General features: G+C 39.0%; 1 protein-coding gene across 4 annotated transcripts in view; it reads left to right on the top strand.

Annotated features, from left to right (window-relative positions):
• LOC123974749 (IQ motif and SEC7 domain-containing protein 1-like) overlaps window positions 1–23,654 on the top strand; it is a 96,734-nt gene that overhangs the window by 4,193 nt on the left and 68,887 nt on the right. For 3 of the 4 annotated variants that reach the window (XM_046055627.1, XM_046055629.1, XM_046055633.1), the window contains exon 2: window positions 21,402–21,509. In XM_046055627.1, coding sequence (XP_045911583.1) covers window positions 21,402–21,509 — 108 coding nt within the window. Of the gene's footprint in view, window positions 1–12,558; window positions 12,584–14,161; window positions 14,167–21,401; window positions 21,510–23,654 lie in introns of all 4 variants that reach the window. The other variant, XM_046055634.1, reaches the window with a different exon arrangement.

The raw sequence follows: 23,654 nt of genomic DNA, 5'->3' as shown, positions 1-23,654 counted from the left end.
TAATTAACACATTAAGCTAACCTTACTGTCACCTGGCTCTAGATTCATATTTCCTGTAGAGACAGTGTTTATTGATCTTCTCATCTAACTCTCAGCTAGAAAGTGAATAATTGTATTTCCCAAAATTTCAAATGATTCTTATCAATGGCATGAGTGTCCTGTTTACTACAATGGCTTTCCCAGGAAGGCAAAGCTTACAATTCCTTGGTAGTTGGAACAGATCCTCTTATCGCCCTTTTTGTGATCACCACGTCAGAAATCCACACAGACCTGAACTGACATGTGACACTTTTCCATATCCCTATACTGATTAAAGGAGCAGCCTTTACTGAACCTTGTGGAAGGATTTGACAGTATGTAAGCTCCACATTGGAAAGACCCAATCAGGTTTGAACCCTGGATCATTTTGCTGTGGCAAGAGCTAACTGCTAAGCTTGTGCTGGTTGTTTTTTCAAATTATGTATATTCTTTCTAAGAATAGTATTCATAACCTCAGGTGATCCTGCTTTACATCTATGCCAAGTTCGTTTAAATCCATTACATGTATACTCTAGTTCACTCTAGTTTGTCATGTAGTGAATTTAGACATGATAGATTTGATCTTAATACAATCCAGACTGTGTCAGTCTGTGTCAGTTTGTAACTTTTCCCTTTTTGCTTCCCCTTTTCTTTTCAGTTCCTGTTTGTCATGATTTATTTGCATTATGGTCATTTTACATACAGTGGGTATTTTTCATCCTGTATGCAAATAGTTGGGAGCTATGCCATCAGTTCTCTGTTGGCTTAAAGCAACAATATGTAATATTTGTTTTTAATGGCCCCACTGTTTCTGACCATAATTCACCACTGTCATAAATAAGGACAGCTGTACATGTGCATTTGTTATTACGTTACTTAGCTCTTTTAGCTCATGCCAGTATCCATACTGAGAATACTGGGCTAGCTTCATCCAAAGAACTTACATTCTGCGTTCGATAGTTTTTGCTTCTTCTTATAGCTTGCTTGCTGAAGAGCTGTGTTGCTGTGTGACATGGTGCCGTAAAGCATTACGCATTTCTTGCAATAGATTTCCTGCCTACATAGTTACATAGTGTCATAGCAAACACTGTGGGCCTGGAGTGGCAATGACCATTCTCCCTACTACATTTTTAAACATTTATTTTAAGATAAAATTACTATCTAGCATTGCTTTAAGATGTCATCATTATGTGAATTTATAATGAAAAGAAAGGAAGGAAAAAAGTAAATGTCCACCATGTAACAGCCACGTTCTGTTCCAAAAACAAGTAATATCTAAAGAATTTGCTGCTACTGAATGATACATAAGATTGTTTGCTGCTATCTTGGGTTGGCTGTAAATGGAAGGCATTCCACTGTATGTTGTTTGTATGTTTTATTCCTGTACCCTCTTTTAGAAACAAAATGCAGAGAGCAGGAAATGTGATTCACCACTCATAGTGGAACCTGCGGTGCCAAGTAAACAGATTCCTCTGTGAATTCTGCAGAACGGGCTTTGGTTGTTGGTTAGGTTCTCAGGATGTGGGACAGCTGCACAGGTATTGTAAATCATCTCAGTGTGCACTGACCCTCATGAAGATCCATAAATCCATCCACCTAGATGATTGTAACCCCCAGGAAATGGTTGAGCAGAAGCAGAGGAGGAGTCACTCTCAGTGGATCGGTTTCGGTAAATCCAAAGCTAAGGCTCCTGTTTCACAGTTTATTCACAGTTTCACGAGTTCAAGTTAAGTCTGTGTAAACAGATGGTTGGTGTAGTAATCAGGGAAGAGTTAGCAATCACTCACGTATCAGGTTTTTTCTTTTCATGGCTCCTGAGATGCCTGCCCTGTCAGCCCTTTATTCCAACAGTATTTATGCTGAACCCATGCAGTTTTCTCTCCTAATTGTGTTTGCTTTTAACAGCGCTCTAAAGTTACTTGTATCCCTTGTGCTCACTTAAGAATTAAATGACAAGTAATACAAGATTGGGTTGCAAGTTTTTGCACCACACATTAGTGATGAATGACTTTTCATGAGCAGTTAAGTCTGATTGACTTAAACCTTTCAAACACACAGATCTGGTCCGTCTGGTCAGTGAATATAATATGTTGTAAAGTGAAACAAAAATGTACAAATCAGTCTGCCTACAAGTACCTCTAAAGCTCACCAATTAATGCATATTTCTTGTTTGTTTAAAACTAGAATTTGAAGAGCGGTCATGATAAATGTTTTCTTGCGTGATGCAGGAGAGGCTGGTGCTTTAATCAGAGTGGATCCCCTGTGATCTGAACTTGTCCTCCGGGGTTTGGAGTTGAATAGTGTCTGCAAGTGCTTTCATTTCTTATCTCTGTGCTGGTGGATGCATCTGTCAGCCCACATTCAGCATTCAAAATTTTTTGCTGCCTATTACACCATATAAGACAGTTGGGTATTCACTGTTTGTTGAAACAACCTAGCATTACCATGGACAATTATATTAAGAGGAGTATTCATTCTCATATAAGCACTGGTGTTAGATTTGAGTATGATGGCTGCAGTAGCAGTGTATGTGGAGGCAGATTTTTTTTTTCAGGCAGTCATTTAAATTCAATCTGAATCCCAGTCAGTAAAGAAGCATAAGTAATCTTGAGTGATCAAATATTGATGAATAACGCGACAAATCGTTGCTAACTCCAACTCTCTCCCTGTTAATGCTGTAATGGAGCTAATATGAATGTTTCAATGCGGATGAATGAGCAACAAAGCTCTGGAGTTGTTGATTTTGTTCCAGATCTCGGCCAGGATGGATACAGTATATTAATATTTTGCAGAGTGGTTTACATTCATTGCTCATGTTCAGCTGCTACTAAACTGTAATTGCTTTCATACTGAAGACCTACAGTTGAATGTGTTAAAGCAGCTGCAGGATTATGCAAGAGTTTTAGATGGAAGATAAATGTTAGAAAAACATTTTACTTTATTCTAAAACGTTACCTGATGATCTGTTTTAGTGTTAATTGTGCCTGTGTTACTGCTTGGAGCTTTGTTTTCAATTTCAAAACATAACAACTGAGAAATCTAATTAACTGTGTTTTGCTGAAGTTTCATTACAAAGTCTGATGTGGGGTTAATGTATTATGAATAAATGTTGGATTTCATTGTTTAAACTTTGCTTAACAGTAGAGCTGAAATGACTGGTCTGTTAATTGATTAGTCAATCAACAGAAAATTAGTCAGCTATTTTAAAATTATAATTATGAAAACACTATGTCATCAGGCTAATAATCAAGCTGTTCTACCTGACTGGTTGAAAATGTGTGTCAAAATATTAATGTACATCAAATAATCATGCTGCAGAGATGTCCTGGCCTACTTATTGTATTCTACAGACAAAACATCTTTGTTTTTGTACAGATCCTTGGAAAAAAAGCACACTATAGTCATTTACATATGTTTTTCAATGAAAATGAGAATAATCATGTAAAAATGATCATTTCCCCAAATATAGCTAATCATATCGCAATTGCAATATTAATATATTAATATTAATATATTATTAAAAATTAATATTTTTTCAAAATCATTCAGCCTAAACACAAACAAGCTATAAAACCAACAACAATGTATTATTTTGAATTGTTGCATTAACTATGTAGATCATTTTATGAAAGATAAAATTGCAAATTTAATGTTACACCGTATTTTGCAATATGTCATTGATTTAAATTTTTCTGTAATCTGGTATTTTGGGATATTTCATTCATTTAATTGATTTTGTCTGTACATCTCTGAGTTTGGAATGAAATCAGAGGAGTTGATAGTCATCTTTTAGGTTGTCAATTTTGGCTTTTACTGAATTATCTCTCTATAGTCACTGGTGGTTTTATATCGCCTTCTGTTTTAGTTATTGTGTCTTGGCTTCTTTAATCTAATTTGCTGCCTAAGAAAACCTCAGCTGCCCTTACTAAGTCCCCTGGATGGAGCCTGTAGACCCGAGATTGGCAAAGTCATAAATACTTCACCCCAAGGCAGCATAACAGCTTTAGCATGTGTTTTGGGACTCCTCTGCAGACAAATAATAGCATGATGGAGAAAGCTGTTTCTTGTGGCTGACGGGGTCCACTCATTTACCCGCGATCTGCTGAACAATCAGTGTGCCAAACCAAATTTACGAGCACATGAACTATATCTCTCGAGCAAAGCCCCCTCTAATGAAATACCCCTGCATGTCTATGCAGGAATGATTTGCATTCAGTCCCACCTATAAATTTCAAGCAGTGGCCAAAGACAATTTGCAACTTGCACTCAAAATCAACTGCAAGCTGCCTTCATCTGTAATGGACTGTCCTTCCTTGCATCTCAGTGTGGCCTGCAGCTTAGCTGGAAGAAATCCAAGCACTGCTGACCTCTGGCTCTTTCAATCAGGCCTATTAAGACAAAGTTAAGGTGGTTTGTGTCATTTGATGTAGCTAGGTCCTGGTAGGTATTTTTTTAACCTTTGGATAAAGTTAGCCAACTGTTTCCCCCAGTCTCCGGGTCTTTATGTTAAGTTAAGCTAGCCAGTTGCTGACAGTATCTTCACATTTAATTTAAAATGTTAAGTAGTAATTGTCAAGAAATAGGGCTGTCCCCGACTAAGGATTTACATAGTCTAAACAGAATCGTCAAGTCCTGCCTATAGGGGGGTTACACAGGGTAACTCCGCTTTAACCTTGAGAACCTGCAGGGCTTTTCAGCTCGGCACAACACCAGTGAAGCTGGAGCTCAGTCTCCTCAGCATGCTCCTCTGCTGTCACTGTACACATACACACTACGTCTACACACGCGTACTGAGGGCCCAGGGTTAGGATTAGATTCATTTACGCACTTTAAAAACATTTGTTAAAAGTTTTATTCTTTTTACATGTTCATTTACAGCATTAAACGTTGAAATGTATATTATAATAGGCAGTATATTAACTTATTGGGAGAAAACTGGTAGTTCTATGTAAAATCAGATGTTGAACACCCCAATATCGCCAAAATGGCATGATCCTTGTTTTGCTACGAAGCTTCGACTGTGAGATCGTCGAATCAGGCTCTGCCCATCGAATCTTCGACCATTTGGTGTCAGCCCTATCAAGAATAGTATAGACCATAATAGAAAGCTGTGTTCTTTCTTATATTGCTTTTATGCTATCAAATGATAGAATTTCCTCAGGATACAGAAATACAAGCAACACATTACAATGAAAGGTTTTATTTACTTTCGAAAAGTTTGTTTACTACATAGTTGGGTTTGTTCTACCTAAAACATTCACACCTTTTCCTTTCTTTGTCAGTTTGTCAGAAAAATCCAATGGAGTGTAACTCTTTAATGTATTCTGTAAATTAAGCGCACATTCTACTTTTACTTTTCATTTCAAGCTTGCTAAGTCTTCAAATCTCTCTCCACCCCCTTTTATCTTTACAAACTGTGATCAACACCGAAGAACACTTGGAGGTGCCACGAGGCCAAAGCATGGTCGCCTGTTCATTCTTTATTTCTTCACAGTTGAACCAATTATCCGCCTCGCAGCTGTCAAAACCAGCTGATGCAGCAGCTGAATCGAAGGCAATTTGTAGCATAGTACCTGTGGAGAGTTGTTTGAAAGGCTGCCACTAGTTTTCTGCCAAGTGGGAGTACTGTGTGTGTGTGTGTGTGTGTGTGTGTGTGTGTGCATCGCTGAGGTGGAGGCTGAGTCAACAGCTAAACACGGATGAGGAGCTACTGCTCACACATCTTCTTAGTTATCACGGGTAGATGTCAAACACGGCCTTCCTGACAACCAGTTTTTTGTCTGAAAATTCTGAGGGAAGTAGTTTGGAGTTGTATAAACAATACGCATTTGTGGCTCACAACATCAGCTTCTTGTGTCTCGTTTGTCTGGTTTCCAACAGCTGACATGTCTACCTTCAGTAGGCGAGAGAGTGATTGCAGTATCAACAGTTTCCATTGCTTCCACTCACAGGTGTTGGGCTATAAGTCTATGTGTTTCAGCTCTGGCTGCTTGTGTGCTCTGTTGTTTGTGTTCTGTGTAACCCTGGACTCTACAGGAGATTCTAAGTGCTGATCTAAATCCAAGCAATATGTTCAGGTATGCAGCCAGAGTGAAAGTGAGATTTCCTTGTACCCAGCTTTCTGTGTTAGTTTAGGTGCCTAATAGAGTCAAGGTTGGAGGAAGGGGCAGTCTACCTTTTCAGCATGAACAAGTTTAATCAAGGATCTGAGATATTTAAGTCAGATCCTATTGATTCAGACCCTTAGCATTTCTGATTTACATTTGAAATGCTGAGACCACATAGATTTATTAATAAGGTATTCTTGTATTTTTGGCCAGAAATAACAGAATAATGTTTAGATATTTCAGCCCAAATGACATCTTTAGATTCCACCTCAGCATGCTTAACCCAAATGCACCCAAGACAGATGGAATGCCTTCCAGAGGCTTATCAATAAAGACACCGCTCCCGGCTTGACAACCATACTGATGAGTGACAGAGTCAGTATATCAATCCTTAAAGGTCCAGTTCCTCTGCCGGTGCATTTTATGCTCCTCGGCATTTTTCTAAATAATATATTGACCCATTAGGGAATGTCAGATGAGTAGATGATGAGAAATGAAAGTGGGTGAAGGAAGCAGGTTTTGAGCACTTTTCAGCAATGTGTACAAGCGTGTGTGTGTGTGTGTGTCAAAGACTGCAACCTTCCCTTTATGCAGGGAAAGACAGCCAGTGGGGTGGTTGACACACCAGTAACCCCTTAGAGATACACAAATTGACAGAGGACTGGACTGACTCATTAGATCTGCTTAGCCAGACACATATCTGCCTGTAATTATTTGCTGATTAATACAGATAATTTAGGTCTTCGTAATGTGAAGGCCACAAATATGTAGCACACTGGGCAACCTAACACATGATGATGAATGCCCTTCATTTATACACTGGACTGAGAAAAAGCCCTACACTAAGGGAAGCAGACATAAAAGCACACAAAGCATGCGCCTCATCAGACAAGCAAGAGCAAAATCTACATCAAATGTGGATAAAGCATGCGTTTCATGCTTTATCCCGACTGCAGTGTTCTTTTTGAGAAAAATGGATCTTATAAAATACTGACAAAAACCGAACAACAGCGTCAAGCTTCACCGTCTGCCTCTGAGAAACCTGTCAGTGTGAATGAGCTGTTATAGCCGACCACAGGTTCAAGCCATTGATCATTCGGTGACATTGTTGTGAATGGAGGCCAGAGCCACAAAATTGCAAGAAGCGCCGTTCTGTTTTTGGTGGAAAGTTTTGTAAATTCAGTGTTACTTCAGATGTGATTTATTCTTTTTCATCACAGCTCAGAGGGGTTTGTTTGCTCAAGCTTAAAGCGTTTCATGGCTGTCACGGTTGCAGCCAAATTACATAGTATATTCAGTAAACCCAGTAACTGTTGGGTAACTTTTGGGAATAACTCTTCTCTAAGCAGTTCAGTTAAGGACTCTGTAAAGGTTATAATTGAATTCCTCCTGTTAGCTTCTTCAAGTATAGTCAAAGATGAAGTTAGCATCTTCAAAGTTGAAGGATGGGGAAAATAATAGAAGGAGAAAGGAAGGTGAAATATTAAGAGAGACAAGTGATACAGCAATGTTTTGCATGCGATATAATCTCCAGCATCAAAACCTTCTAACTTGGAAAATGTGTCATCAATCACACACCTTGGACAAACTTTAATTACCTCTGATTTTCTTCTGAATTCAGGATAGGAAATAGCCATTTCCTTTATTGCCTTAGCACTGTGCTTTTTTTCCCTTATTGCCATAAAAAGGGTGGTAATGTGATGACATGCTAGAAGCCATTTCTTCAAGGCTTAACCCTACTTAATATTTTACAGCGGAAAAACAAATAATGGGTTTATAGTTACATTGAAGCAGGTCTTTCCTGAAAGAGGCAAGGAAAGTGAAACAGCTTTAGGGGAAAGTGTCCAAGCCTTTATGATATATTGTGCTGTATATGAAAGTACAGAAATGATAATACCAAAAATAGGTTACAAACCATTCAGGGACTAACAGGAATGCATGTGACAGCGACATGTAGATGTTTGCATCATTTGCAGCTGTGTGGCCTATACAGTATATGATGTTCCAGTTCCTTTGAAGCCAGGCAGGGAGCTATGATTAAATGAGCAGACTAGTGCATTTCTGCAGCTGTGTCCAGTTGCACTTACTCTTGTGGAAAGGCAGATTGATAAACTCTGAGTTAGCATTTTTTTGCGCTGGGTGTGCCCTCTGTCCATTTCCTCCCTCACAACAGGAAACAGGCTGTCCTCATTGACTCAGACTTTGTGCCAGGAAAAATAAAGGGCACACATGTATACCATCCACACACGCATGCAAACCACACACACACACACACACACACACACACACACACACACACACACACACACACACACACACACACACAGATGCACTGAGGCAAAGGGCAGGTTGAAGACAATGACAAGACAGTAAAGACAGCAGTGTAAGATTTGGTTCAAGAAGACGGCTGGGTTTTTGATTCTGCCACTGGAGATTTGGCTTCTGTGGGAGAAACCAATCTCACAGCTTACGGAGGCCTTTCTATGGAATGTTACCTCCGATGGGATTTGGCATTTGATGCATTATTTAAAAGGATTTGGGAATACACCTGAATGAACGTCAGCAGTTGCAGTTCTGCACCGTGCAGAAGAAAAACAGTTTAACTTGCATTGTAACTCCCATTCACTTGTCCATCACCATAAGGATGATTATATGCTGTGTTTCATATAGAGAAATGAGCTTTGTCTATACTGCAAGCGAAATTAATACTTCATCAATGTGATAGTCTCATATAACCATGTAACATTCTGAAAGAACTGTTTCACTTTGTCTTAACCTACTATGTTCCGAAGTTATACCAAAAGGTGTAGCAGTTTTAGCCAAATCCAATCTGTACAACGCCTAGTGACTCAGATTGAGCGCTATAGATTCTGTTTCACTCAAAGAGGCAGTTCATGCAAATTGTAGTACTGCAGGTATTACAAATTCAATGAAAAGGAGAACATAAATAAAAGGAATGTTGTCCTCTATTGTCACCTGCAGCCTCAACACACCAAGCCAGTGGCTCAGAGGTTCTGCATGAATGACTGATGACACCTAACACTGTGTAAGACGTAGCAGACTGTCCATCTGTCCTCTGTACAATTGGGACAGTCTTGCAGAATGTACTAAAAATATTCTAGGCATGTCAGGAGGTCAGGAGTTTTGTAGATTAGTTGTAGTGGTATTTGTAGTGGCCTTTCTGCAGGACAGAGGAGCTGTCCAGGGTTCTGACCACTTCTTCCTTGCGCTGGTTTGCTCTGAGGAAGTCAAGTCTGCATGACTGTGTGCAGGCAGCTTAACAGATTGACGTATCAGCAAAACATATGTGAAATACAGTTTTGGTGTAATCATTTTTTTCCGTGATGCATTGTATACACACCAATCAATAGCTTCAGTAATTGCCATTGGGTCTGGTCTGCAGCACTTGTGTCAATGAATCTCATCCTACCTCTGCACTGTATTGACCCAGTTTTCACCTCAACCTAATTCCACAGTCGTCATAGGCTTTGCTCTAATAAAAACACCTGTGGTATCAAATTTGTTCTGTGCTTTACAGAATAATTAAAAAGCAGTCTTTGCTGATATACCAGACAATCAGAAGCAGATGTATGAGTAATACAGGAGATTCTGGAGTGAAGAGAAAGGTGCACATCTTACAGAATAAAAAATCAAGTTGTAAAGTAACTAAGAGTCATGAGAAAGAGGAGAAATCAGAGAATTGGCCACATCATCATTCAACATCATTCATGAGAGGACCATTATTTCTTCAAGCTAACCCAACAAATAGCTGAACAGTACACCCCTTCTAAGATGAACCTTTGCAGATACAGTACCTAATGGTATAGTTAGTCACTGTACTGTCTTTTCACCATGAATACCTCATTGTTTTCTTCATGTGAAAAGAGCCGACAAGGGGGATCATAAATTTGCCCCGATGCAGCCATGCAGTCGCTTTATTGCCTCTTAGTGCTACGGTTCACAGAACAGGCTGCATTTTATTTCTGTGGTGCAGGGAATTCTTTCCTTGCTGTTGGAATGCTATTTCCTGCAGTCTATTTCGAAAAGTGCCTATAAAATTCCATGACAGAAATGGAGAGCAATAGAGTGTATGACAGCAAATACATGATAACAGACATTCGGCAAAAGATGCATCAGACTGATGGTTTGGTGTTAAAAGTCATGTGTATTTGCTTGGTACTTAGACTCTTATCTACCCAGGTTTCAGTCCAAGCACTATTAAATCAACACTTTTTTATATAGGCCTAGGCCTTTTTCACAGTAGACATTTTGACTTGTCATAGAGGGAAAAGCACAGCTAATAACATTAATGATGTAAGCCATAATAGTGAGCCACCACGCACAACAGTGTTGCAAAGTAGAGCTTCCTCACTTTGAATTCCCATTTCAAAATGTTTTAATGATATCCTCTCCCAGATATGACCACTTTTAAATATTTCACCTCCAGTGTTGGGCAATAATATTACTAATGCAAGTAACTATAGTGTAACTAATTACTTTTTAAAAACAGTAATATTATTACTAGTTACTAATGCAAGTAACGCTGCGTTACTGAACGCACCATCCTTGACGTGAATCCGCAACTGTGCGGCAGCTCAGCGGCACCTGACTTTGTTGTTCATGTCCGCTGATAGACAAACACTAAAGGAAGAAAGTAGAACGAGGGAGAAAGGCGTTCTGTCCACAGCTGTAAGTAGCTACTGCCATTATTATGTCACAATCGGATGCAAAGAACATTGTCGTCTAGTGTAAACCAGCAAAAAGCTTTCAACCGCGAACATTTCTACATCTGATTTATTGAAGCATCTGCTGAAGCTGCACAGCAACGTGAAACTTACAGAAAGAAACTCCGGCAGAGCTGTCACTGATGTTTGGACTCGTCGGGAGAGATTGGCTTTGACGTAGCGTTTTGTAACTACTGAATACTGCTCTTATAAACAGGCTACATGTGCAGAAAAAGAGCTGTTTAAAAGTCGGGATTTACTTGCTTTATTTTTTTATTTCAGCTGCTTGTGTTAAGAAACGTTAGGCCTAGGCTATATGCTTTGTAAAAACCATACTCGCTGCTGTTATGAATATAATATTGGCTAAAAAGTCGGGAGAGACAGCTTTGTTTGGGGGTGAAGGGGGGTGGTAGTGAAAGCAGTGTTTCCCATAATTAGCCTATAATTTCGATAATTATCAACACCGCCACGTATTGATTTTCCAGTTTTTTACTAGGCGTGTTTAAAATCATATTTGATTGAGCAGCATGTATTAGTGCAGCACCTCCTCGCTGGCTCCCTCTTTCTCTCTCTGGTGAACACCACTGCACAAACCTGTCCAAAGTTAGAAATCCCCCCCCCCCTCATTCTGTGGGAAACACTGGAAAATAATATAGTAAAGTAGCGAGAAACCTAATTACTTACTTGTATCACCAGTAATAAGTAAAGTAATAATATTACTTTTTTAAGGAGTTATAAGTAACTAGAAATATTTTACAATTTCTGAGTAACTTGCCCAACACCGTTCACCTCCTTAACTTTTCTGAGAAACTGTTTGCTCTGACAGTTTGAAATGATGAGTGAGTCTAAATACTACAATACCCATGACCATTTGCTTATTGCTGTGGAGAAAAAGGCAGAATTATTGTTCATCCAAAATTCACAGAGAATTTACAAGTGAATTGATTTGAGTTGTCAGTTTTCTCACCAGTGTCATCTGTAGTTTCCACCCACCGTAAGCAGCGCACGTAACAGAATTTTGAGCTCGCTGATTGGATATTGCTTGGGAGTGATGTTTGTATGTACACATACTTGTACCTTTTGACTTTTCATCAAGATCCATGTATTTTCCAACACAGTTATCTTTTGTACCGACGGTTCAACTGGGAGAGTTTCAAGGCATGGAAGTGCTCCAACAATAAATCACCTAAAAGTGAAAAATAAATGGGCGTTTTTCTTCTAGTACAAGTGCTGCCCACATTAGCTCCTCCCACCTTGCAACTCCGGATCCCTAAAACTGAAGCCGCTAAATGGAATTCAGTCATTATTCATTTTGTTATTTAAACCTGTGCCTGTTCAATAGAAATATTTGAGACCGTGAGGTTTTCTACGGTTTGTCAACCCAAAAGGAAAAATGCTGTATTATAATAAGCACTGCATTGGCAGAGGCTACATTTTCACAAACCCTGTGGAATATCAATACATAATTGTGTGAAGTTGTAGCTGGAATTAAAATTTTGGCCATTTTGTTGGATGCCAGATTGATCTGTTCATAAGTGTTGCACCCCTCAGCGCCAGGCTGCTGTAATGTAGTTGCTGAATCAATTGATGGTGGTCAGTGAGGTGTTTTGTTACTGTACATGTCTTTAGCTGCATTACTGACATACTGCAGCACTCTTGTTTCTACCTGCTCAACAAAACCAATGAACCAGTGTTTTCCTCTCTTCCAGGTCTGAATTGGACTCTTCCAGAATGGTCAGGACTTTTACAGTTTGGAGGAAATGATGAGAGTTTATGTTAAGTGCAATCCAAGGTCACATTCTACTGTCGTTAGCTTGTTCGCTGTGTGAACTTTAGTGGCTTGAGATTTGTTGGGGTGTCTCTGCTGACAGAGTTAAGATGTGGGCTGATCTAAAACTGTATTGCGAATCCATCATTGCTGTGAACACAGCTAAGAGCTATTGGTTGCATGTCGAGAGTAGATGGGCTTCTCTCACTGGTAAACACACTCCTTATCTGCAGCTTTTCTCTTTAGGGATGCCTCTCTGTGGGATCCAAACAGCCTCTTCCTCTGCCTCTGTAGCACTATGTATTAAGGACCCGACAGTGTCTAGACAAGTTGAACAGAGTGTAGCGGAGCCTGTCCCGTGTTTTAGTAAACATTTTCCAGGCCATATCTGTTCTTTCATTAGGTGCTCGAATGTCTGCGCTCCCCAGGCTACTTTTTTCTGCTCTAAATGTCCTTTCACAAATTTGAAGTGAATCCAGAGGGCCACAGCCTGGAGATATGTGCCAGTCTTTGTACCATCACAGTAAATGTGTGTATTTCTGTGTGTGCCCCTTCCAGAGTGAGAGATGTCTATGTGAAGTTTGTGTGCTAGCATCCCCACCAATAATAGTATACAAAAGGAAGGAAAAAACCCTGCTAGATAAATAGGTTATATCAAAATTGTACTGTATAAAATCAGTTGAATAAAACCTCATCAATGTTTAATTTTATTTTTTTTTGCTTTAGTGTTTTAGGTTGGTTGTCAAATGTTAATCTCACTCAAAACATCTCTATGCTGTGATGAATGTTATTTGAAAATTTTGAAGTTGGAGAGTATTTTTTTATTTGCAAACTAAAACCCAGGTGAAATTGCTTTGTGGACAAAAGAGTGACTTTCTGAAATAATTAACAAGTCTGTTCAGTCATGTCATATATATTGATGCTGTGGTGGCTATTGCCATCCTGTTTGCTGTTGTGTGCTGGGGTAGCAGGTTGAAGGTAGTGGACGCAAACAAATTAAACAAACTGATCCGCTAGGCCAGTGATGTTGTTGGGGGTGGAGCTGGAGTTATGTGTCATCTTGGGCAGTGTTTCCCGCCCACTCCATGATGTGCTGGTCAAGCACAGGAATGCGTTCAGTGCAAGACTCATTCTACTACTCATTCTGTGGCCATCAAACATTTCAACTCCTCCCTCAGTGTGTCAGATTTTCAGAGCCAAAAGACTGGCCCTTGGACTTATTTTGGCAGCAATAACCCCATCATTTATTTATAATTTACATTTTCAATACTGACTTAACAGCACCGTCATTCAACTGTGCAATACTCTGGTATATTTATATTGTAAACATTTCAACTAATATTTTTTTTTAGATATTTATACAATTCTTGCATTTTTACACATTTATAGATCCCATGTCTCAGCATTATTATTAATTATACTGTTATATATTGTAGTATAATGCACATATTTTTTATTTTTACACACTTGTTATTTTCTATTTTCTTATAATTGCTTTATACTTCTAGAATGGAAGCAACTACAACATGACCATTTCCCTCCAGGTGAAGTATTTCTGATTCTGATATCAGAAGAAGGTCCACTGGTTATCAGGAAATTATTTTTTTTCCATATGTCTCGCTAGCTAGTGCTGCTGCTGATGGTGGAATCTAAAAGCATATCAGCAGAAATGGAGCCCAAGGCTGCAGAGACAAACAATCCCATCTAACCAAATTGATGCTTTGATGTGGTTGGAAACCTCCCAAATTGCAGCAGCGCTTCTGCATGCCGTTCTTGGTTGTGAATTTGGCCACAATTCCCAGAATCTTTCCCTCATTAATGTGAAGCTTGGGTGCCAAGACTGTTAATGTGCTACTGTATAAGCTGAAGTTCTTATCATCATGTGCACATCTCTACCAGCACATTTTGGATCAACGTGACTTGTTGGCAGCTGCATACATTGGTTGGACGCAAAAGCTAAATTTCTGAATTAAAGTGATTGCTGACTTCTCCTCATCATTGAGCAATAGACATGATGACACTGATCCTGCAAATCAGTGAAAAGCTTCAAGAGCAGCTCATCTTCCATCATGTCAGGTGTAGTTGGTGATACTGTGGCAATGTTAAGCTGCTCAACATTTAACACATCCCTATCAAGTTAGCAAGGCTGGACATGTAAATTGGACTGGATGTACAAGCTGTTTTATGCAGAATTGACATTGATTGTTAAAGAGATTGTTATATTAAATTATATGTAATTGGACATAAACAAGGGAATAATAAAAGACTTTACAAGCAAATTTATGAGTCCATCAATAAAAAGACCACATTTCAAAGCAGTCAGAAAACACATTATGTAATTGGACGATACATAGTGTTGAATAAAAGACTCCACACATAAAGGAGTCCAATGGCAATCTAAAATAACTACATTAAGCAATAAAAATAGATGTATTAAAACAATAAATGGTGGATTTTTAAATAAATCCCACAAATGAATGTTATACATCCAGTTGAAATAAAAGCGTATTTTGTGGGAAATCAATGTTTTAATTAAAAAGCTGTCTCCTCATTCAGTTTTTGATTTGCCAAATTATTATAGGGAAATCTGGGGCATTATTTTGGCTGGACTTTGTCGATTAGCTGGGGATGCATCAAGAGCTCTAATTGGTTATCATACTTCATAGTTTCAAGGGCCACAAGGCCAGGTGATACAGTAGGTGGAAGCTGTTATTTCTCAGTGCAGGTAAACCGGTTTATCGACATTCAAGAAATGCTACATTAATAAGTGCACCCTGTCCTATGCACATGAATATACTTCCTCCAACACTGTGTCATGTAAGTATTTTTTAAAGCAAAGAAAGGTGGTAAGTTTGAATCTTAATACCAACAGAATATCTAATTGCTGAAATACCACTGAACTTATGGCACTGAATGTTTCACTTAATGAATGTGGTTTGACTTCTCCTCTTTTAAATTTCTAGTAGTGTGAAGCCGTGAAATTTTAAAAACTTGATATTAAATTGTTCACTATTTACAGTGTCCACTATTTAAAACAATATATTCTGGTCAGATTTAGTTAGTTAATTTCAGCTCTAGAAATTCAGTTTTAAAATTCAGACACCAAAATTCAAAATGAAAAATTTCAATATGAACATCCGGGCTACCAGCAACAAGAAATCAAGCCTGAATGGAATCAATCAGACCTCTGTCCTGTCGGGTTCAACAGTCATACCATCCAAGAAAGAGGAGTTTATTTCATTGAATGAAAATCCTGGACACTAGAATTTTTAAATTGCAAAACCTAAAATTACATCCTTGAAATTTCACTGAGTAGGGTTCAAACCTAATAATACAGTCTGATTGGTTTCAAAGAAAAATATTTCAGTGCTATAAATAAAAAATTAACAGTAACTATTTATTAGTGGCCAAATTTAACAATTAGGGATTTATTTGCTCATATAAAATTTGCTCAATAAAAATTGAGGCCTTTCGTTGCATCTATACTGATTGAGCGCCACTATAGCTCCCTCTAGATAATGGAGAAGTTAGCCTCAGTGAAACCCTACTCTCGATGTAATTAATTTTATGTTGCAATTTATTCAATAGAATCTATTTAAAGTGAAGCAGAACCAGTGTTAAATTGCTGTGACTGTTGATGGGAAATCAGTCACATGTTTTATCTTGGCTACAAGTACCCCTTTGTATCTCAACTGCTGTTTAAAATCACTACAACTGCCAACACAGCGCTCTGCTGACAATACACATCAGACTTACAGTCACTTAGATCTCTCACCCTGTTAATATGCCACACCATGACACAAGTGAGCATGGCTGTTTAAAATATTTTGTGTTACATGGCGTGGTAGGTTTCATTATCATTAATAATGGAAAAGCTACTGAACTTGGCACAGGCGCTATAAATAAATAAGCCCTGCTCCCGAAGGATAGCGTTGCACTGGTTTGATAGAGGTTTGAGTGTCTGCGTTTGTGTGTAGAGGGAGAGAGAGATTGGCCCTGTCTGTGATGGTGGGGATTATTCTCATACACACTCTGTGGCTAATGAGAGAGGAACAACAACATGGTGTTTAATTGGTCTGCTGTTCTGTAATCAGAATGGATGGATTCATTCAGATGTGATTAGAACCTGGGTGAGATAGGCAGGCACACGCTCAACAACCTCAGTGACCTGCTTTTATTGGATTGTTCTTCAGTGAATGTCTGATGATAAGATGTTCTTCTGCTCCCTGATGCACTTTTGTACAGCGCACATTCATAAACCCAGACTAGCACACGGCAAAAGGCTTACAGCGGAGTGGCCCGACACTTTGTCACAGCGATTGTAATGAGAGGGATGCGGGATGGAAGGGCTCTTGTCTACCACTGAACATTTTCTTAAAGTCTATTTGTGCGCTTGTTATTTATACCTGTTTACCTGTTCCCTGGTGGGCTTATGTATTGGGATGGCTGGCAGCTGTTTTATTTAGAGTGGAGTGGCTAATTGAAATTTCATATCGTTTGTGACAGGTTGGGTCCGACGCATGAAAAGGCCATGGTACTTGTCTGAGAAACAGCGGAATTGTGAGCTAGTGGAGGTTCTCTGGAAAGCCTCAGCGGGGTCTGCAGCTTTTATTTCCCTGTAATGTCTCCACAGAGAGTTGGGGAAACAGAGAGGCAGGGATTATAAAGCCCAACCCCTCCTGCCATTATTGTTGAGATGACAATGAAGAGAATAAAGCTTTGCTCGGCTGTTGTTGTGGAGGTCAAAACCTCTCTCAAAGTGTGCCTCAAAGCAACACCAGTAAGCAAAGTCTTTCCAATCGATATCAACATTAATTCAGGCCAAGTTATTGTTGTATTTAGTGTAAAATTATATTGGGATCATTTACAAAGCAGCACGGCATGCCAGAGGAATTAACCATTTTAAATGGGAGCAAAGAGACTGCATTCTTGTAACGTCGTTTACTTGTAACAGATGAGGCAGTCGCTGAATTAGCTTTGGAGCTGCAATTTTACGATCTGCAGGCAGGACATTTTTCTAAAACAAGCACAATGTGTGGACTGAACTGTGCTTAATTCACACAGAAATCTAACCTAAAAAGAGATGGCTGGTCCTCCAGTGCGGTGACAGTACGTGTCAGGGCAGTTTAACTGATATTTGTCTACAGGGACGGGAGGTGATGGTGCTGTGTTTCAGAGCTGGTCTAGTGCTGTCTCTCATCCACAGCCGGCGTTCTCCGCAGGGATCACACAAACCTATCGTCTTCTCTTGTCTCCTTCGCTATCTCTTGTTGCTATGGAGAGTGATGCTCAACCCCGATGCATAAGATACTGAGACTGCCGCCTTTGTCCTTGTGCAAGTCCCTTTTGACTGAGCAAAGTTGATTTCAGTCCTTAATCAGGTATTGTTCCGAAAACAGTTCCCTCCACAGGAATTTAACAGAATGCGCTGGACGTGGTTTTTAAGTCTTAGACCATCTCTCACCCCAGTGGAAAAGAACTGCCACACTTTTATAAAGTGTGGGTGTTTGTGCATCAGTCATTGACACGTCTAAAACAAGGTCTGACTATCTGAGTCTGCAGCACTATCAGGGTAACTAATGGAAGATGGCAACACAATTCAGACTAATTCAAGGTTCACAGCTCCCAACTCAGCCAGAGCAGAGACATTAGCATTTTTTAAATTAATAATTCATTATGCGAAACAGCAGCAAATGGCAGCAGCCATGACACAATTAGCCAGTGATATTACTCAGGGCCTTGATACAAGATTTTTCATACAGTCTGAGTATAAGCTGTGTTTAAGAATGAAGGATACTTATATTTTTTGCAACAGATGCTTTTACAAAATGCATGACTTTGAATTAAAGGAGAACATTCAGAGTCGTATGGAATGTTATTTGGAATAAGGTTTTATTTGACTGGACATTTAGCAGTTATTTCTTAAATATATTTACATGCACATATCAAATCAGCTGCTATGTCTGTCAGTATAGGTTGTCTCAGACAGGCCTACCCTGTCTAAGACAACCAGCTTTAAGGTGGCATAGCTCAGTGAAAACCTTAAACAATAGACAAGATAGACATGTCTCTGTGGAAATGGTATCCAGTGGAATGAGATGAGAAATGTCTGTGCAATAATCAGTCATCAACCATCAGAGGGCAAAACTTCTTTAACTGTAGTATACTGAGCACAAACTATGACGTCGCACAGACACTTTGAAGAAACCTACTGCATATAACCTTTTCTTTTCTTTGATCAACCTGGTGGGCTTTTTATCCCTAAATTGTAACAAGTTCTCAGTTCATGAGCTAATATTACAAGTGGCCTGTTTCTTTCCATTTCTATATTTTTGTGCTTGTCAAAGTCAAAAATAGTTAAACTGGTATTTTGTTTTACAAAATCTGACTAAAAGAAATGCATGATACTATGTTTAAATGTATATTAATGATATTAATGTCCATTAATACAAAAAGTATAAACTTAAACTTAATAGTACTCTAAAGTATACTTACCACAATTAGGTACAGTTTAGGAAACTTTTTTACAATGTTAAACATGGACTTATTAGAAAAGGAATTCAAATTTTGAAATGGACATGAAACTGTGTCTGCTTAACTTCCGTGCAGAGAATAGATGTTTTTTTCTGATCTATAGGATGTCACAAACCAGGCATTTATAATCATTCTGTGGTTTCATCTGTATCTCAAGCAAGTTTCAAGTCTTTGCAAGTTTGCAAGACTGACTACACTGAAATGTATGGAGACCAGAAGCTGTCTATACAGTAGGTTAGGAAACACAAACATCATGGCACTGAAAAGTAGTCATCAGTATTATAAACTGTATGATTTGTAGTGAATGGGCCAAAGCACACAAATCTGATACTGACTGTATTTTAAGTGGAATATTTTAGTACTTCACAAGCTCATCACGTCAGCGGATGAAACTAAAATGTAAGTGTCTCTAGTCCTAGCTCTGTCAGCAGCCATAAACGGTTATGGTCTGTCAAATTAGTATTAGGTTTAGTAGTTTAACACAGCTAGGATCCACAAAACATCCAATATATCCAGCCAATTCGATTCCACAATATGGACAATACATTACTTGGGGAAAAAAGAAAGATGTGAATGAGATTAAGAAATTCACATTCCTTACCATAGTAATGTGGAAAAGCAAGTGAAATTCAAACACAATGTGTCACACAAGTTTAACAGTAATTCAAGAAACAATAACAGGAGATTATTTTGCACATAGTTTAAAGTAGCTGTGTTTAACTACTAAACCTAATACTAACTTCACAGACCATAACCGTTTATGGCTGCTAACAGAGCTAGTATTAGAGACATTGGAGTGGGTCTGTGAAACCTATCAGGAAATCCCTTGTTAAAATAGTCTGGCCCACTTCACTGCCATCGGAATAATGTTTCCTGACTTCAAAACGTTGGCTGAGGTGGCGTTGGTTCGGGCCAGGAAAAGTTAATATTCAAAAATTTAATTCTATAAAACATATATTTATAGGTTAATTGTCATTTTAAATAATTAAACATATATTTATAAAAGTTGTAGCCTGATATGCAGAAGTTATAATCTGTCAATCCAGAACAGGCCCAACATTACAGGTCATACACTGCAGGGGAAAAGGGAATCATTTATCTGCTCTCTGTTAAAATAAAATGTGATACCTGGTCTCTCATGTGTTTGTTTCCCTGTTTATATTTTATCCGTGCCCTTATAAATGCATAATCTGTATTTTAACTGTTATTGTGATTTGGCCGTTTTTGAAAATCTAAATATCAAATGGACTGTGTCTCATTCTCATTAAAATGAAGGTCCTAATAATATAATACAATAAGGTTATTATGACATCATTATGACTGTCAGTCAAATTGATAGAAAAGAAAATCAAAGGCAACCTCTGATTCACAGCAGACATTTTGATTTGTCACAGTCAGAAAGTGTACTGAAAGTTCACAGCTTGTACCACACAAAGTTTTACTTTTATTCTGACTAACGTTACAATGGAAATCAAATCCAGCACTCTAGCCAGCTAATATAGCACACGGCAATCATGTTTATTTTGTCAGGCAGACAAAGCACATGCAAGCTCAGAAATCACCATTTTTGACAACACGTGAAAACGTTTGTTAGCAAAAGGCTAACGCTAGTTTAACAACAGACATCTGCAATAGTTAATATCACAATCATGCAATGTCAATGTTAAAAGGACCTAAAAACAATTACATTTTAGCTTAATTTGCTGACGGAAAAAAGTCCTGAACTGCTGCTGCAAAACCATGGGAGCACAACCAAAACAAGATTCTTCTTCTTCTCTGGGTTTTTTGCCGATCCAACCACCTTGTTTAGGTGCACACCGCCCCCTACTGTCCCGGAGTGTGTCATTTCATGGCATTATGTACTTCAGGTTATAGGTTCAACCAAAACAAGCTAGCTGTGTGCATCACTTAAAAGGGTCCCCTGGAAACACTTCCGTTGTGTTGTTTAAATGTGTTGTGTTGTGATGAATTTGAAAGTGTTTTCTTAAGTTGCAGTGCGTTGGCCTCTCAGGGCCACTGTAGAAGTTGCAGTACAGAATTCACATATTACCTGGTTGTATGATATGTATAATACAGTACTAAAAAAAATTTGTTTTCACCTCTATACTTTTCTCAAAGTCACAGACTCCCAGTGTGAAATCTCTGAGGGAAATGGATGCATATATATATATATATATATATATATATGTTTCTTTTACATCTGCCATTTCATGTCAATAGTCTAAGTGTGTTTTGTTTGTCCTTTTATAGGAGACATGCCTCCCTACCTGTCGAAGTCACAGAGAATCCTGGGAGGTTGGTGTCTGCAGGCTGCAGACGAGTCGTCCCCTGCCGCAAATGGAAGTCTGCTTCTTTTGGGTACAGTCATTATTATGATCACATGCTTAATGTTTGTCCCATGAGTAACACAGAGTTTCCAGCACCATTGCACAGCCGTCTTTTTCTCGTCTTACTCTTGCCTTGTTAATGTCATGGTCGCTCGTATCGATGCCCTCTTAATTAGCCTTTCTGTGGCAGATATATCGGCCACGACAGCTTGACAGCTGCAAACTTTGCTGCGTCCTAATGTTTGAGCCTTTGCAGCTGTTCCAGTCATAAGCTTTTTATTACACAGCAGTTTCAGTGCTGCAGTGTTGTTTCCTGATGTGTACAATGAACTCCAGTTGCCAAATGCACTGTAGGAGGAGATCATTAGGCTTAGCTTTAATGAAATATGATCCATGCGTATATGAGCCTTAATTGCTGCTCACCCATTAGCCTGTGCTGAGCTTGGAGCTTGAGAAAGCCTCGCAAAAAAACAAGGAGAGATGAGCGCGGACAGTCAAATCGGTGGGACAGATTTTGAGGGCTTCAAAAGGCTGGAGAGAGTTTCAAAGACGCCTCCTAGTGCTGTGTGCTCCATCAAAAAGCAATGTGCGCCTAATCCACAGCCCACTTTTGGCTCTTGTGCAGTACAAAAATAAACCCAAGTGCATAGTGGGAACATTCTATTTTTAAAGAGCAGTGTTCAGGAGTTTCTGATGAGTAGGAAGAACATCTGTGGGTTGTTTTTAGATGCTGCAGAAGTGAGGAATTTGCTATTTCTTGCTGATTAATACCTCACTCATTTGTGTTCTCGCTGATAGTCCCAGTGTGATAGTTGCTCTGTAAGTAATTTTCAAGCACAGCTGAAAGCTAATAGGTTAAATGGATCATGACTGTAAACAAGATTATGGCTGTGATCGGATGTTGATTGTTTTCCACTCCAGCTCAGCAGCATTGTTTTGCTTCTGTTAAGGCTCACCCATCTCACACAGACGCACTATAATGAACACCTAATTACCAAATGATGACAGTGCAAGGGACCGTTCCCCCATCAAATACCTCATTTGGATAATTTCTATTGAATATTGATGAATATTCTGTTGCAGCCTTTTGTGAATATTTCATCCTGTGTTGGTCTTGCTTGCTCTACATTTCTGGTCACTTTTTACAATGTCAATGAATGGGATTGTGCACAAACACTGAATGGATGTCCTCAACATATACAGGCCTTGGACACAACAGTTTTTCTGTCATGTTCAACTTTTTTTTAGGCATTCTTTCCTTTTAGGAAGACACAAAAATCACTTTGCGACAAGTGACAAAGGTCCTGTGCCAGATGTTGCAGCTATGTGGTATGTGCTGTAGAGTCGCTAGAGAACACATTTTTTTTCTCATTGTATTGAAAGAGAAATGTGAATAAAAATGTTGGGTAATCATTCTCCATTAAAGTGGTGGAGCTGTGTGAGGCTCTCAGTCAGGAAATCCAGTCAGAAAGATCAATCACTTGCTGTGTTGATGTGGCGCTGGAAAGAAGGGAGGAAGTGAAATATGAATTATTGTGGCGTTTGTGCGCTGCTGTGCCATGCTCTTCGGTATGCTGAATCACTCCTCTTATATCAGATGTTTTGGTTGAGCATACTGGAAAATTCTAAAGAAAATCTTAATTATAACAAGTGTTTGTAGGTGTAGCATTATTTGGCAGAAGAAAAAAGTGTGTGTGTGTGTTCAGTTATTGCAGCCCAGTTAATTTAGGCTGGTTATTCTCAGGCATCTGTTAGGTGCTATCGTAGTCTGAAAGTGTCAGTAATTCCTGCAGACTTAAGAAAATGGAGTTAAAGAAGGTTATAGGAATTAATGGGGCAACTTTGGTGTTGAAACAGGGATGTTCACAGAGACTGGCTCACTCCACATGCTTAATGCCAAAGTTGGGGTGATCTCTGGGGACAACCAATCACTTTCAGACAAGCAGAGTGGCTGCTGCCTGTAATAGCAGAAACATACCCCAGAGATTGACTTGAATCGTTGCTTTCGCTGTATATTTTTTTTCCTCTCTTTCCTTGTTCACACTCCTCTCATATTACTCTGTACCTATTCCTTGTTCCTTGCCTGTCTCTGTTTTCTCTGCCTCTTGCCCCAGCAACAAAGCAATCACATGCTGAAGTAGCATTTAATCAGCTACACAGGCAATGCAATAGCTTA

Source organism: Micropterus dolomieu, linkage group LG08 (genome assembly GCF_021292245.1).
Source record: "Micropterus dolomieu isolate WLL.071019.BEF.003 ecotype Adirondacks linkage group LG08, ASM2129224v1, whole genome shotgun sequence".
Taxonomy (NCBI): domain Eukaryota; kingdom Metazoa; phylum Chordata; class Actinopteri; order Centrarchiformes; family Centrarchidae; genus Micropterus; species Micropterus dolomieu.
This window is presented reverse-complemented; position numbering and strand designations above follow the sequence as displayed.